At 38.8% G+C, this 16,044-nt stretch overlaps 1 protein-coding gene across 2 annotated transcripts in view; it reads left to right on the plus strand.

Annotated features, from left to right (window-relative positions):
• Positions 1-16,044, plus strand: part of smchd1 (structural maintenance of chromosomes flexible hinge domain containing 1) — a 93,640-nt gene that overhangs the window by 67,547 nt on the left and 10,049 nt on the right. For both annotated transcript variants that reach the window (XM_007900936.2, XM_042346889.1), the window contains exons 35-42: positions 817-898; positions 3,061-3,192; positions 5,666-5,818; positions 8,809-8,941; positions 9,958-10,077; positions 11,866-11,951; positions 12,387-12,509; positions 15,302-15,492. In XM_007900936.2, the coding sequence (XP_007899127.1) occupies positions 817-898; positions 3,061-3,192; positions 5,666-5,818; positions 8,809-8,941; positions 9,958-10,077; positions 11,866-11,951; positions 12,387-12,509; positions 15,302-15,492 (1,020 nt within the window). The remainder of the gene's footprint in view (positions 1-816; positions 899-3,060; positions 3,193-5,665; positions 5,819-8,808; positions 8,942-9,957; positions 10,078-11,865; positions 11,952-12,386; positions 12,510-15,301; positions 15,493-16,044) is intronic.

Here is a 16,044-nt window from a genome sequence, read left to right on the forward strand (position 1 = left end):
AGGGAGTGAACGGATTTGAACACAAGTGTGAGGATCTTGAAGTCATTCCCAAATAGTGGATTGAAAGCAGTGTAACTGCACTGAGATGCATATGACCTAATAGGGCTGGAACAATGGAGGTCTCTGAGGGTTCAAGAACTAATGATTTATAATTAAGTTTAAATGCTTTTGGGGGGGAATGGGGGTGAAACCTCAGAAAGGGGATATAATCCCTCTGCCATTTCCTGCCTTCTTTCACCCAAGGGGAATATCTGTATAAAATTAGCACATATTCTATTGTTTGCCTTTTTAATGGATTAATTTAAACTACTAGTTACTGTTTTTTAATTAATTGTTCATAGCCTCTTATTACAAAGGCCTTGGCCAGTTGTTTAAATCAAGTGGACTTCTTCACTGTATTCTTCAATATAGTGATCATATTAGCTTTAAACAATGTTTTTAAACATTGCTACAGGAGAACAAACCAAATGTCAACAGTTGTTTTTTAAAAAATACGGTACTTCTTGATCACCATATTTCCAAACCTGCTTTCCATAATTCTGTGCATATTTCCATGGACATGTATCCATATGATGTTGTGGGAGAGTATCTGTTGAATCTATATGACTAAACTGATTCTTAGCTTCTCTGACGAACCCAGAAACCAACTACATTTAAATGTGTCCCAAAATGTTAGTGTTTCAAAATTACCTATCATTTAAAAATAAAAAATACTATATTGATGCCACATTGTAAGGAAAATTTGAAACTCATGCCTATATTTATGCAGCTATGAAAATTGTTCAAATTCTACAAATGCTAACTGTACCTTTACAGGGAAAAAATCATTCCAGAACGGACAGGCTTGTACTCCATTCAGTTTACATACTCACAAGAGAAGTTACTCTACAGTCAGCAGGTATGTATTTTGCTTTTATATTGCAAATCCTTTGAAGGATTCAATGAAGGTGTTCAGTGGACCTGCTGCTCGGACAGCTGTGTCGAGCTTTGAGACGTCCCAATGAGAAAGGCATATAAATCTAAATTGTATTGTAGTAAACCTGATGTATGTTCTGAGCAATCTCATCCTCTCTTTGCTGTCGTGGAAACTAGACAATCAAACAAATCTCCCATAACACAATGGAACCAAAAATATTACAGCACCCAAGTTTGTTATGAAAGATAGTATTTGCAACAGTAATATAGTAGTAATAAATTGCTAGGAATCCAGTATATTATTACTTTGCATCTAAAGAGGAGTCCTGTAGCTCAGTGGTTAGAGCACTCGCTTTGCAAGTGAGAGACCTGAGTCCAATTCCAGGCAGGGCGAAACCTTGGGCAAGTTTCCTTACTCCACACGCCTAATAATAATCCCTCCAAAAAACAAAAACAATAATAAATTGGTCATTTTCAATCTACGACTGTTTGTGGGACATTGCTGTGCGCAATTGGCTGCCGCGTTCGCCCACAAATATACAGTCAATTCACTTTACAGTCTATTCTGTGAAGCGCTTTGGGACGTCCTCCCGACGTGAAAAGCGCTATATCAAATGCAAGGATTATTATATTATAAAGATAATTGGAGCCCTCACATTTTGAGCTATGTGTTACACAATACTACTTTAATGGTTTATGGTTTATTTTAATTGTTTGTTCAAAACAGTATAAAGCAGTCATTCAAACCAGGAAAGCCCCCAGACTGTTAGGTTAGCCAATCTCAGGCAGCATTCAGAGGTAGTAAGTTGACCTCAAGACTTCTAGCAGGAATTGTGACAGTATTTTCCCTTCTCAGCAATTCTATTTTAATTTTAGTCCTGCACTACATAATTATTGTACACCAACATTTTATTTTGTGGTAATCATATTTTCTCTTATACATTACTGTACTTAGCTAGTTACCTAAGGTGATACATTTGCATTGATTTTCACTTCTAAACAATACTGGTAGTAATGTGTTGCGTATGAAGCAGTCCTCCAGTTAATTTTTTTTTACATCTTGCTATTTGTGGGACATTGCTATGTGCAAATTGGCTGCCTTGATCGCCTATGAATACCCAGTCACTATACTAAGAATTTCACTGTAGTGCTTTGAGTCATTTTTATGTGATTTGATTAATTCAGAGCCAAGTATTGTTATCAAAGTGAACCATCTTCAATAGCAGATTTTTTACTTTTATTGTATATATTGCTGCCACCACATGCCACAAGATGTTTGGGGAATTTATCACTACCACAGGATCAGCCCATTATTGATCAACCTTTCAATATAAAGGAAAGTAAAATAATTAGATTTATTTATTTTTCACCATTCTAAATTTGAACTTCGTACAAGGCAAGGAACTGTAGTTCCCAGAATGTAAACTAGTTATTTTGAAAATCGCAGCACCAATAAATATGTAGCAGAAATGTGAGGGAAATGCATTGACTTCACGGATATTTGGGTTCTTCCCTCATCCCCCATTTGAAAGACAGTTAATCTTGCTCAAGTACTAGTGGCCACTATCTTGCCCAAGCAGCCATTATTTTTGGAAGCTTAGGCTGTGCAAATATTACTATCAAACCTAACTGTCTCGTCACCCAACTTTCATTTGTGTATTTAACAGCAGAGGCCATCAAAGCAGTGAATCTTGTCTCATTGTTTTGTCTCCCTTCCCAAATCTGGAACATTAGCTAATTTTCACACCCTTGATAATGCTGTTCTGCCTCTGATTGATTAATTTGTACAGGGCATGGATAAAGCTAAGAGCATCCTCATGTGCACAGCTCAGTGTCTCACCAAGTGTTGCAGCCAACTATTATCTTCACGTAGATTATGTTTAGGAGGGCACGTCTCTAATAGCTACTGAGGTATTGTCTGTAAGTATTAATGTGTCTGACTGATACATAATAATCCTTGCGTCTTTTACGTGGGCAGGATTTCTCAAAGCACTTCATAGGATTTACAACACCTGGATTTTCTGAAATATTGTGTTGATTTAATTATAAATTAGTCTGACCACAGATGTTCATTTTATTTCAATACAGTTTCTGAATCATGTATATAAGTAATAAATGTTTGTTTATTTTGTTGTTAAATTCTAGATTGTTTTCAGTGTGATACCAGGTGAACCAGTGAAATTAATGCCAGAGGCACAGCCAGCCACTCCTGTGGTTTCAAATGTCCGCAGTGTCACCAATCGTACTTTGGTTAAGAATTTGTGCCTAAAGATCATGGTAATTCTTATTTTTATGCAAACCAATATATGTTGCCAATTCATTTTAATTTATGTTGTGTTAGTGAAATAACTATTTAAACAGTAACCTTTTTCAAACTGGCAGTAACTGGAAGTTTGTGGTTGGCTGTTAAATATGCAATCAATAGCTTTTACAGATTGATGTAACTCGGAATCAAGTAGTTGAAGTTGGCCAGTGGAGGCCGAGAGGTTTAGAAATTGTGTTTAAAAAAAGAAGAATGTGTTAATTCTACATGTGTTATATCTGCCAGAAGTGTAGAAATATTTCTTCCTCGAGTTTCATTTTAAGAGTACTTATCCTATAATCCCTACATGGCATTGTGACAGGCGATTAGTTTTAAACATTAGAATTAAATTTAATTGGGAAATGAAGACAACTTTGCCCTTTTTAATTTTACTTGGATGAGTTGTCGTATTTGGTCAAAAGATAGAAGTTAGGCTTGATTAATCCTAGTTACATAGGATCATACGGGAGTCAGAAAAGACTGCTATGTTGCATCTGACCAGCCCATCATACCTGTGGACCATACACCTGACTTCCTATGCTGACGAGCCACCTTCCTGTGTTTAACAGACTGTCAACTTTCCAGGTCATCAGGTTGCCCCTGTCACTTCTGTGCAGAGGAAGGCACTGCATCATTTCCTGTGACTGCATTCTTTGAATAAGGAGCATACCTCGTGTCACTTTGAAAGAAATGACATCGTTGGTACTTCTTCTACATATTGTGAATGGGAGCAACAAGCAAGATTTGTTGTAATGGATTTACTCTATAAAGGAATCAAACTGTCTGTTCACATTCCCTCTTCTGAACTGAGTTTTGCATTAGTTTACATTTTTGTGAGCGTAAAATTTACTTGAGTTCAGTTTATGTCCTCTTGTATCTTGAATACTTCAATAAGATCTGCCCTGAATCTTTTTTTCCTCTTGCTCAGATTAGTTTTACACCAATGTATTTGCAAGCTGCTCATCTAGTAAATAATTTTATGATCTTAACATCACCAATTGAACAAAATCAGGATGATTTATTAAAAAAAACTTAAAATTTGAGCTGTGTTCGTAGATTAGAAAACATTTTGTTACCAAATAAATGTGAACTGGTCAATCCACTATGCCTTCGATTTCAGATACCCTTATTTTGGTAAACTATTATCACTTCCTTTTTTAAAAAAAATTAGGATTAATTTAAACCAAATCTTTTATCTTGTGGATCTGCTATGAAAATACAGTAGTTTTAGTTCAGAAACCTTAGGGTAGCATATGACACTCTGATTTAAATGCAGGAACTCTAAAATTGTACATAATTGACCCTTTTTTCTACACTATGTTTATACATAGTTTTATCTATTGCACAAAAAATACACATGAAGTGGCAGGAATTATCTATGAGAAGTAAGATAGCCATTACATGCTTTGTTATCAATGGATGCCCTAAAGCAATTGAATAATTTCATGGTACTTAAATGTCTTCCTGTCTTGTTAAAGGCTGTGAGTTCACAACCTTTATCTTACTGTTCATCACAGCCAACACTCCATTGTAGATTTGTTTCTAGAATCCAGATTTGTTCAGGAGAGGGGAAGGGAGGTGGGCATGTTATTGGATGGAAGGTCAAATAGAAAGCCTGAAGGCAAAAGAGAGGAAAATAATCAAATCAGGATAAGGAAGGACTGACTAAAACTAAAGTAAAAGCTAATTCACTAGAATATTATGTATGAGCTATTATAAATGAAAATATATTATTCAGAGTTGTTTTTTAAAAGGGCCTGGTGTCATATATATTGGAAACCGATCTCAATGCTTAAGACTATCTAAACCAGACTGACTTTCACACACACCACACTATACACACTACATATATATATATACATACATATACATATAATATAAATGGAATACGCATTCTTCCAAAGGGATGCACTCTGCTTACCCAATTCTAAATAGTATTGGGCACAGGTTGGAGAGAGCCAAAGCTTGAGGACCCCAGAGTACATGTCTGGGTACTGCTGAAGTTTAACCAGCTAAAACAGCATAGCTTTCCATTGTGAGCACTGACAGGCAAGCTTTCTGCTGCTTGTCCAGCAAGGACCACCCTAGGTGAAAATATTTTAATAGTAGGAGAAAAAATTAACAATCAATGGGAAAAAACTTAGAAAGTGGATAAGTGGCATTTCACTGTACTTTGAGACCTGAATTATTTCTAATAAAATTGCATACACTTTTGGTGCTTTTTTGCTTTATTATGTATTTAATTCCATTCCTGAACCTTAAGAATCTTACCAGCGCCTTTAGTTTATTTCCTCCTCCCTCAAAATCTTGAACCTTTCCAAATAGAATTGTCACTCAATTTTTATTAATTTACATAACTGCATAGACTATCATTTGCCTTTATAAGATATGTCTGGGAAAGTAATGCTTAGGTTTGTTAATTATTTTCTTTTTGTCCTTTGAAATTAGGATGCATATAACAATGCGGCTGGTGAGAATCTTGATGGCAAGGTGTTAGCTACAATTAAAAATGCCAGTGAAGATGATGGTGAGATTCCTCAGTTTCAGGGAAAAGTCAACTTTCTGGAGTTTGAACTCAAGCAAGGTTCTTCTTCTGTTTCAGTAAGTTTAAATTGAGCATTTAAAATCCAATTGTAGAACGTGGAAAAAAGTTTCATGAGTGATGGTATTTATAATGGTTGATTTATAGATTCTATGGTGTGGGTTTTTGTACTTCTTTCCCCTCTAAGTTTCGAACCGGCTAGGTAGAGGGGGCGGGAGTTGGCCGTAAGCACGGTCGAAGAGGAAAGTTTTCAGGCAGGACTTGAAAAAGGGGAAAGGGGGCAAGGCAGAGGGATTGAGTGAGATTGTTCCAGAGTTTTAGGGCGTAGTGGCTGAAAGTGCGATCTCCGATGATGGAGCGGTAGGTGCGAAGTATGAGCAGGAGGCCGGTGCCAATCAAGCAGAGGCGTCGCCGGGTGGTGGATTGGGGAGTGAGAAGGTCGGAGAGATAGGAAGGTCCCTGGGAGTGAATGAATTTGAACATGAGGATTTGAAGTTAATCCATTCAGTGATGGGGAGCCAGTGGAACCTGGCCAAAACTGGTGAGATGTGGGTGCATCTAGTTGAATGAGCTGGATCCTTTGAGTGGTGGAGACCAGCGAGAAGTGCGTTTGAGTAATCCAAGCGGGAGATGACAAATGCATGCACGAGGGGTAAGGTGTGGTCAGACACAGGCAATATGGAGGAGGTGGAAGAAGGTGGTCCTAATCGGGCACCAGATGTGAGGGAGGAAGAACAGCTGGGGGTCGAACTGGATGCCTAGATTGCTCACTGGTTCGGTGAGTCTGAGAGCAAGCCCAGGGAGGTTGAGTTTAGATCCACAGGAGTGAAGGTGTTAACAGGAGCCAAGGAGTATGGCTTCCATCTTGTCCACGTTCATCTGCAGGAAGTTTACACTCATCCAGGCCCTGATGTCTGCCAGACAAGCTGATAGAACATTGGCGGACCTGAAGTTGGTACTGGGAGGAGGCAAAGTAGATTTGTGTGTCATCCGCATACATGTGGACCCCTGGGGTATCCTGCAGATGACAGAGCGGGAGGAGAAACCATTGGCTGAGATGAAAAGGAGGCGGTTAGTTAAGTAGGACTCGAAACATGCAAGTGCGGTCCCACTAAGGTAGATGAGGGAGGAGATGCGGTGGAGGAGGATGGCATGGTCGACTGAGTCGAACGCGGCAGAAGGATCCAGGAGGACGAGGAGGTAGATGGAGCCCTTATCACAGATAGAGAAAATGTCATTTGTGACTTTGACAAGTCTCTGCTGTAGCAGAGTGAAAATCAGGCTGCAGGGGCTCATGGAGGGAGAGGCATGACTGAAGTTGGTCTGCAGCAATGTGTTCCAAGAGATTAGAGAGTTCGAGGGTGGGTTTTTTCAGGAGGGGTGTGGTAACAGCGATTTTCAGGGGGAGTGGAACAGAGCCTGAGGAGAGAGACTGGTTGACTGTCGGCCAGCAGGGGGAGAGAAGGAGGAGTTGAGTGACCAGCAGCTGGGTGGGGAGAGGGTCAAGGCACAGGTGGTAAACTTCATGGGATGATTGTGGTTGAGAGGGAGGAGGGAGAAATGAGGACACGGGAGCGTAAGGAGTGCGAAGTGGCAGGAGCTGTGGCAGAGGGAGAAGGCGGTGTGGATGGTCTGGGTGGGGTATAAAGGGACATGGGGTTGGGGACGGGAGGATGATGCAGCCAAGCAGATATTTTCAATTTTTGAGGCAGTCTAGGACCTCTTCGCAATTGGCGTTTGATGTGAGGATAGAGGGGGCTTGAGGGGGTGCATGGTGGAGGTAATGGACGGTGGAAAACAGTGTGTTTGGATTGTTGTTTGCCTCCAGGATAATTTTGGAGTAAAAGGCAGTTTTGACATGTGAAAGGGAGAGGCGGTAGGTGTGGAGGTGCTCGAGCCACAGCTGGCAGTGAATCGTGAGGCTAGATTTCTGCCATCTGCGCTCGATCGTACAGGTTTGTATTTTGAGTGAGTGGAGATGACTGTTGTACCAAGGGGGAGTGAGTGGGCTTGGAAACAACCCTGGATTTCAGAGGAGCCGGGAATTGAAGTTGTGGAGAGACGGTCATTCAGCAGGGTGCATCAGGATTGCTGCGGGTGGAGGGTCAAAGAGAGAGGAGGTCCAAAGAAGAGAGGACATTTGTGAGGGAATCGGAGAAGCTTTTCCCAGGGGCAGAAAAAAATGGTGGAGGGCTTGGAAGAGGCGAGGGGTAAAAGAGATGGGTCTGAGATGGCCTTGTCCGACGGGTCGAAAATGTCAAAGCCATGTGTGATGACAAGGTCGAGGGAGTGGCCACAGTTGTGGGTCAGCATGTTGATGTGGAGGGTAAGGTTTAGGAGAGGAGGGCAGTGAAATCCGAGGAGGTGGTACAAGGGGAGTTTAGGTGGAGGTTGAAATCGCCCATTATGAGCAGGTGTTCAGTGCAGAGGGACAGGGATGAGAGGAGCGAGGAGAGGCGTTGCGTCAGGAGAAAAGGAAGTGTTATAATAATTCTTCCATTTGATAAAACACCTTATGCCTAAGAGACATCTCAATGAGCTTCACGGTATATACTGTAAAGTGGATTGATTATTTTTTGTGGGCGAAATGCGGCAGTTGCACCCAGAAGTGTCCCACAAACAACTATGGAGTGAACAAACAATTTTTTTGTTTGGGGTATTGTTGGCCAGAACACCGGGAAAACTGCCTTCTCTTTTCGAATACTTAAACTGAAGTCTCATCTGCCTGTTCAGGTTGAACATCTCATCCGAAGGACAGCACCTCCGACAATGCAACCTCCCCTCCCCACCCCCAGCACTGCATTGGAGTGTCATCTTAGACGATGATTCCAAATCCTGACGTGGGGCTTGAACCTATAACCCTCTGTCTCAGAGACGAGGGTGCTGCCACTACGCATGCTGATTCATCATGCAAAGTTTTACACGAAAATAAATTTAGCTGAATTTTTGCCATTTAGCATTTGATAAATGTTTGAACATAACTATTTTTCTAGTAAGCATAATAAATTGTTAATCTCTGAGAGTTTTTTTTATTTTCATCCTTTTTTAGAATATGGTGCTGGCAGAAAATAGTCCTGGCAGAGATAGTGGTGAATATATTCTGGTATTTGAACCAATTGTTTCAACAAAAGCCAAGAAGTACTCTTTGCCACCATACATTTTACCTTTTATGTTTTACAACGGTGAGTATAACAATTTCTTTGTTCTGCTTATTAATTACGCTGTGTAACTAAGCAAGGTATGTTTAGTTGATGCATACAGCATTGTACAAGTTTTTCAGTGTAGTATGAAAATCAGCCAGCAGAATCGCTCTCTAGAGGTTGTAAAACCTTGAAAGCCTCACAATTCTAGAGAGAGCCTTTTTCTCAGGTGCCCCAAAGGTTGGCATTTTCAAAACAGCATTTGGGTTATGGAGAGGGAGAAAGAAAGCCTTTTTTGCGTTAAATTGTGGCATCTCAGCTGTGGGGTTGGGGAGAATCTGGATCATTATTTAAAGAGAGTATATAATCTCAGAATCTTTCAAGAACGGTTACAAATCTTACTAGGCCTTCAATGGGGGAAAAAACTTCAGTTTGACCAAGGTTAATTTGTGTTTTTGCATTATCCACATCCTAATTAGTTCAAAGATGTAAAATGTATCTTGCTTTAAATATGCACTCAGTGTCCTGGTCCCAGAACTGGAATAAACCCCAACCACCCTCTGGGTGATTATCCTCCTAGGGGATGGTGGAGAGGAAAGTGGGGTCTCCTTGGAGCTAAACTTGTCCTGGCTGGACAAGCAGCAGGAAAGTTTGCCAGACAATGCTTTTATTGACAACCTATGTGATTTTTATTGACAAACTATGTGATTTTAGCTGGTTAGATTCCAGCAGATCCCCAATGCAGACTCTGGGGTCCCCAAGCCTTGGTTCTTACCAACCTATGTCTAATACTCAACAGAATTGGATAAGCAAAATGCATCCCTCCAGTGAGAGTGCACATTCCAGTCCAATAAATGTCTCAACAATTTTTACGTATAGATGGTTATGCATAGAACTTTCAGTTTAGGTTGGATAAGTGTGGTGATGGGTTTTTGCATGTGTCAGACTCCTGGCTGGCCAAAATTACATAAAATTCTGCTGAAGTGCCACAGGTTAACACACCCTCACTTGATATGATTGAACTGGATAACTGTGTTTGGTCTTATTTCTTTTAACAGATTTTAAGAAACAACAGCAGATGGCAACCTTGACCAAAGAAAAGGACCAGCTATCTCAGTCCATTGTTGCATACAGGAGTTTGTTTGATACGACCAACCAACTCATCAGTGAGATGAAATGTAAGTTAAATTCTGAATCTGACTATCTATAGCTATGTGCAATTCTGTACACAAGGAAGAAATTTGTTGCTGTGTATTATTGACCATGTCCATTGCAACAGCTTGGTAACTTCGTATGGCAGATATTCTATGGAGGTATGTAAAACTGTTTAGTGTCCACAGCTGAGAAAGATTTGATAACTGAAAGGAGGAGGGGAATTGACATCTTATTACTTGATTTACATTAGAATACATTAGAATATAGAGAAACAGGCTATACAGCCCAACTGGTCTATACCAGGGTTTAGACACATGAGACGCCTCCTGCCCTTCCTCAACTAAGCCTTCATTTATAATGTTAATAATTTAAACATCAGTAAACTACTATTTATCAGTAATAAACTTTGTTAAAAACTCATTTACTGGTGTCAAATTAGGGCATCTTTCAAAGGTAGAATCCATATTAGCTTTCAAAAGGAGTAGCTGGCTGTTTTTCTCCTCCCAAATCCTGGGAAACCTGGGTTCAATTTACCCTCCTCGGGTAGTCCTCACTAACAAACTCATCGTGGTCTGTAAGTTGTAGCTGTATCCACTACACCAGGGACGGCCAACTTACAGCCTGTAGGCTTTATTATTCATGTTGAAAATAGTCATATTGGCCATCCCTGCACTACTACAGTGGGGTTGCCCCCTTTCATAACATCTTTATCCTACAGCTTTATTCAATTTAACTATCTAAATAAAAATTTAGGTCCTACCATTTATCAATGCATTTAGATTCTTGGATCTACTTGCAACATACTTGTGCCCCTGTTTCATTTTTAATTCAGAAGCAGTTTAAATTAGATTGTGTCTGCCAGGTTTTCCAATAGGTTATTAAAAGTAACTATAAACTTAAAAGTTAAATGGTGGGACTTAAAATAATTGGAACATTCGATCCAGTTCAATGGGCATGTGTCCACAGCACAAAACCAACTAGTGTTGTTTCACTGAATAAACAAAAGGATGATAAATGTGGAATCTCAAAATATCTTACTGGAGCAAAGGAAGATACTATGAGGTTGGAGATGAGATGCTTAAATAAAATTGTGGCTTACTGATGAAAGCATTTTGTAGAAAACATTAACCTCTTTCTCCTTCAAATGCTTATTGACATACTGTAGATTTCTAGCTTTTCTGTTTGTTTGTGAAAAGTTGATGTATTTTTCACAGCCAACATTGTTTTAAAGAAACAAAAACAGAAGTCGCTGGGAACACTCAGCAGGTCAGGCAGCATCTGTGAGAAAGGAAAGTGAGTCAATGTTTCGGATCCACGACCCTTCGTCAGAACTTCTGTTTTTGTTTTAGATTTCCAGCATCTGCAGTATTTTGCATTTTGTTTTAAAGAAATTTTATTTTCTTTCTGTTTGTATTTCTTTGATTTTCTTATTTCTTCATTGTTTTTCTCTTATGCTGTTGGTGGACATGCTAATCAATCTCCCAATGAACCTTGTATTTCTCTACTCCAAGCTCAATACAACAGCGTTTCTTTTTCCTCAATCTCCAGGTGACTTAATCCAAGCAATTGCTACCTCATGAAGGTTGCAAATTAAAATGCATTTATCTTATAGGTTATTAAAAGTTAAAATATCTTATTTGAAAATCTTTGCTTAAAGTATGCAGATTGAATTTTAAAGGTGGCTTTGATATTTGTTTTCATATAAATTGGTGCCACATGATATAACAAGTAAGATTCATAACTTAACCTTGTCCTTCACGGTGGATTTAGAAGTAAATGATGAATAGTATTTGAAATGTACACTTGTTTAGGTCAAGCACAAGAGGCTGAAGAAAAGGAATTTCACCTAAGAAATGAACTTCAAAAACAGAAGGTCAAGTTTTCAGAGATCAACACTGTAAGTCTACTTTTATGTGAATTTTGAGGTTTGTCGTGCATCATGCTCAGTCTATTTAAAACAGAATTGGAGATGCTTGGTAAATCTACCTCTATAAAATCTAAACCTTGGTGAACCAGTTCAAAGGTGATGATGGTGGAAAGCGAAAGCACAGGGAATAACAAAGTAGGTAAAACTGCATAATATCAAAAATATAGTACCATGGTGAGGTTTGGAAAGATATGTGCAAATGGTACACCATAAATGTTTACAAATATATTTTGTTGAGCGAGTTTATTTTTTATATGCTGTTACTATTGGTTCACAGTGTGATATTAGCAGAAATACAGTGGTATAGCTTTTAACAACATTCTATTTCACTTGTTAAAGATGTTGATTTTTTTCCCATAGAATTGTTTTGGTGAATTGCACCTTATTTTTGCTTTTACAATTCAGCTCCAAGGTATTGACGCAGTTCTGAAACTGATGATGGAGGACCGAGAGGTGATGATTAAAAATCCCAGAAGAACATGTTCTCTCCCTAATTATCCAAGGGGTAATCATGACATTTTAGGCAAGGTATGATCTGTATGTGTGAGAATCCAATTGCAATAAATTGTGCAACTGTTGTGAAAGCAGGCAAGCCATCAGACTGTTGCAATGAAACCATCTTGCACGTCTATATGCCTGTTTTTACAGCAGTAGTGTTTTTGCCTATTCATTGCCAATTTATAGGGGACAAACCTTGATTAGTAGTGTATCAATTTCAAAATTTCGCCCACAATTGCAGCCAATTCTCTTTACCATATATTCTAGACTGAGACTGATAGATTTTTTAAAAAAAAGAGGGATTAGGGGATATGGGGCTGGAGCTGGTAATTAGAGTTAGGTCAGAAGATCAGCCATGATCTTATCGAATGGCAGGGCAGGCTCGAGGGGGCGAATGGCCGAATGGCCTGCTCCTAATTCTTATATTCTTATGTTCTATGAAGCATTTTGAGATATCTCAATGACGTGATGAAGGCGCTATATAAATGTAAGGATTATTATTATTAAGTGCTGGAAATCCTGGTTAAGGAAATTCTGGAATGTGATCATTTATTTTGCGATGTTTTATCACTATTCTGTAATCAGAACCTGATCAGCAGCTATCTGGCACTATCTAATGGCCTGTTTCCATGCTATAAATTTTATGTAAACTATTCTTATCGAATGGTAGAGAGGCCAGGCTGGAAGAATGAGATGAAATGGACTACAGAACTTTCTTTATACATTCTTTTCTGTGATCTTGTGAGAATATTTTTATTTGTTCTTTAACTTCATTAGACTGAGAAAATAGAATTGGGAATGAAATAACATTTCTAAAATGGAGTGAAAATTACAAGGATAGAGTTATTATTTAGGAGCTAAGAACTGCCAAATGTTTTGGAAGGGGAGAGAGAAAGAAGGGAAATGCCTCAGCCTCTCTGCCAAAAGTACCAAAGTCACGGCTTCTGTGCCAAGTTGCAGCCCTATTCAGTAATGGGTTCTGTGCCAGGTTGCAGCACTATTCGTGACCAATTGTAATGCTGGGTATTTAGAGGAGAGTAATAGTATGAGAGCTTTTGTTATTCTGTCTTTCCAATTTGTTATTTTCCATATAACTAATTTGTATGGTTAGTCATTTTATTTGCATTTGACATAGCGTCTTATCATGTCGTTGAGACATCTCAAGCACTTCACAGTATATACTTTAAAATGATGTGAATGTGTATTTTGTGGGCTAATGCGGCATCTAATTTGCACACAGCAGTGTCCCACTTTCAATCATTGGAGTGAGTTACCAATTTTATTTAGGGGATTGTTAGCCAGGGTATCGGGAGAAACTCTTTTCGATTTCTGTTATGTCTACTTTCTACTAAAACTTTCTTTTCTATTTACATTGCTTGGGTCATGATAATGAAGTAACCTAATGTTGGAGGATGGAAAGAGAGGAGAGGATGTCGAAAAGGGAAGATAGGGTGCCAGAAAGGAAATCTTCATGATTGTGTCAATTGTTCTTAAATAGCAGTGCCCTTGGGTTTCCCCTAAGTTTAACTTCTGGTATGAACTGTTTCCATCTGTTTTCAGTTCTACTACTGCCAGTTTTGCTTTACAGAATGTAAACTTTTATGGAAACATTTTCGCAGTTTTCCTGGTGGGAAGGTGTATAACCTGAGAGGTCACTGGTTTGATCCACAGTCTTTACTCAGTAAGCTGATTTTAGCCAGGACAGCACTCAGCATGCTACAGTTGCCCATTGTGATCCTGGGTAGGGAAGGGAAAATCAGAATGGGCTCAAGCTCAGTTAACAGGTGCCCCTAAATAACCTAAAGGCTCTCATCTTCTGGACTCGTACAAAAATAATGACCACTCTGAGATACTCAAGCTGACCAGTACCCATGAAGATGTATCTATGTAAATAGACAAAGGTGTTCAATGCCTTAAGAAGAGAACACAGACATGATGGGCTGAATGGCCTTCTTCTGTGCTATAAAGTTCTATGGAGGGGAGAAAATTGGCAAGAAAAAGGTGTTGGCGTACAATTTTTTTAAAATATTGGGTTTGATTTTGTTTCACAGTAACTATTCAGGAGATGCATTGTTTTTTTTTTAAACACATGTATGAGACTTAGAAATAGCTGATCTGTAATTTAGCCATCTATGCCTTGCTTCCTTTTTCCATCTCCCCCACCTAAAAGGTTGTAAAATAGCAGGAGAAGTAGTTTCCATCTGAATTGATTAAACACAAATGTCTGCCTTATTAGTATTTTCATACAAAATGCAGTTACAAATTGTGAGTTGACCTATAACATTTCGGGGTCTTTATCCGTAAGAAAGTAGTTCTTTTGGCTAGTTTATCATGAGCATAATTTTTTTAAAAATCGAAATAATTAAAACCACAAGAATTTAAACTTGTCAGTATGTAGGAGGCAGTAATCTGAGATTCTTGTTCCCACATACTGACCACAGCTTAAATATTTGTTCCTTCCAATTCATTATTTCAGTCAAATTATCCATTGCACTGCTTTACCTCAGATATGTGGGTTTAAACAGAGGTTCGAATGATGAAATGAAAATCCTTATTCTCCCGATTGTATTAGTGTTCCACGTGCTGGCTGGCCATTCCCAACTCAGTTGAGCAGATTGAGAAAAAAATATCATTGGCGCTAAATGGACATCAGGGCTATAAGTGAAGCTTCTCCATATTGAGGGTGTATTTATTTAAAATGTTGTTGCAATCCCAAATGTAATTGTTGATTTTCCATCTGTTGATTAGGATTAATCTTTATGATAAACCAGTTTATTGATATTGCAGTAAATTGTTTAACCAAGATGAATATTTAATTACAGATTGCACACTTAACAATGATAAAGGATGACGAAGTAGCCAAAGTTATCTCTTGGCACATGGCTAGTGACATGGATTGTGTGATTACTCATACCACTAGTACTGCACGACGTATTTTCGATGAAAGCCAAGGGCGCCAACAAGTAATGCCCCTTGATTCGATATACAGAAAAAATCTTCCAGACTGGAACAGGTATGTATTCATAACCAAAACCTCATATCATCTATTGGATTTAAACATCTATTTGCAGCATTAGTTGTCAGGAAATGGTGGTTTACTGCATTTGTTGATTTTCAGAGCAAGAGTTAGGACTGAGATTAGCTTTTAAAGGTGTTAAATTCTAACATTTGAATTCTAGAAAGTAACCACTGATAAGCTGTTCAGTTTTAATTAGTGCAATATTAGCAGTACCCCAACTTTAATTTTTGCTACCAAATGATTTGGCTACGAGTGTATTTGGGCACAGGCAAGGGAGCATGTGTTTACCGCTCCAGAATGGTTGTATGCTAGCAAACAAGATCTTCTTCATTGAGTTCTGAATAGCTATAGCTGGAAGCATTAACCCCTTGAAAATGTTTCGATGTATGTCAGGCACCCAGCTGTTTGTCTTTTTTAAAAAAAGTTAGAATATAGTTTTGATGCTTTTTTTTAAATCAAATTTATTGAAGCTTATATTAAAGAGGCATTGTTGTGGTCATGAGAGAATTAGAATAGCCATGTGTTGTAACAATGTCTTACGCAAGT

Source organism: Callorhinchus milii, unplaced genomic scaffold (assembly GCF_018977255.1).
Source record: "Callorhinchus milii isolate IMCB2004 unplaced genomic scaffold, IMCB_Cmil_1.0 Scaffold2, whole genome shotgun sequence".
NCBI lineage: Eukaryota > Metazoa > Chordata > Chondrichthyes > Chimaeriformes > Callorhinchidae > Callorhinchus > Callorhinchus milii.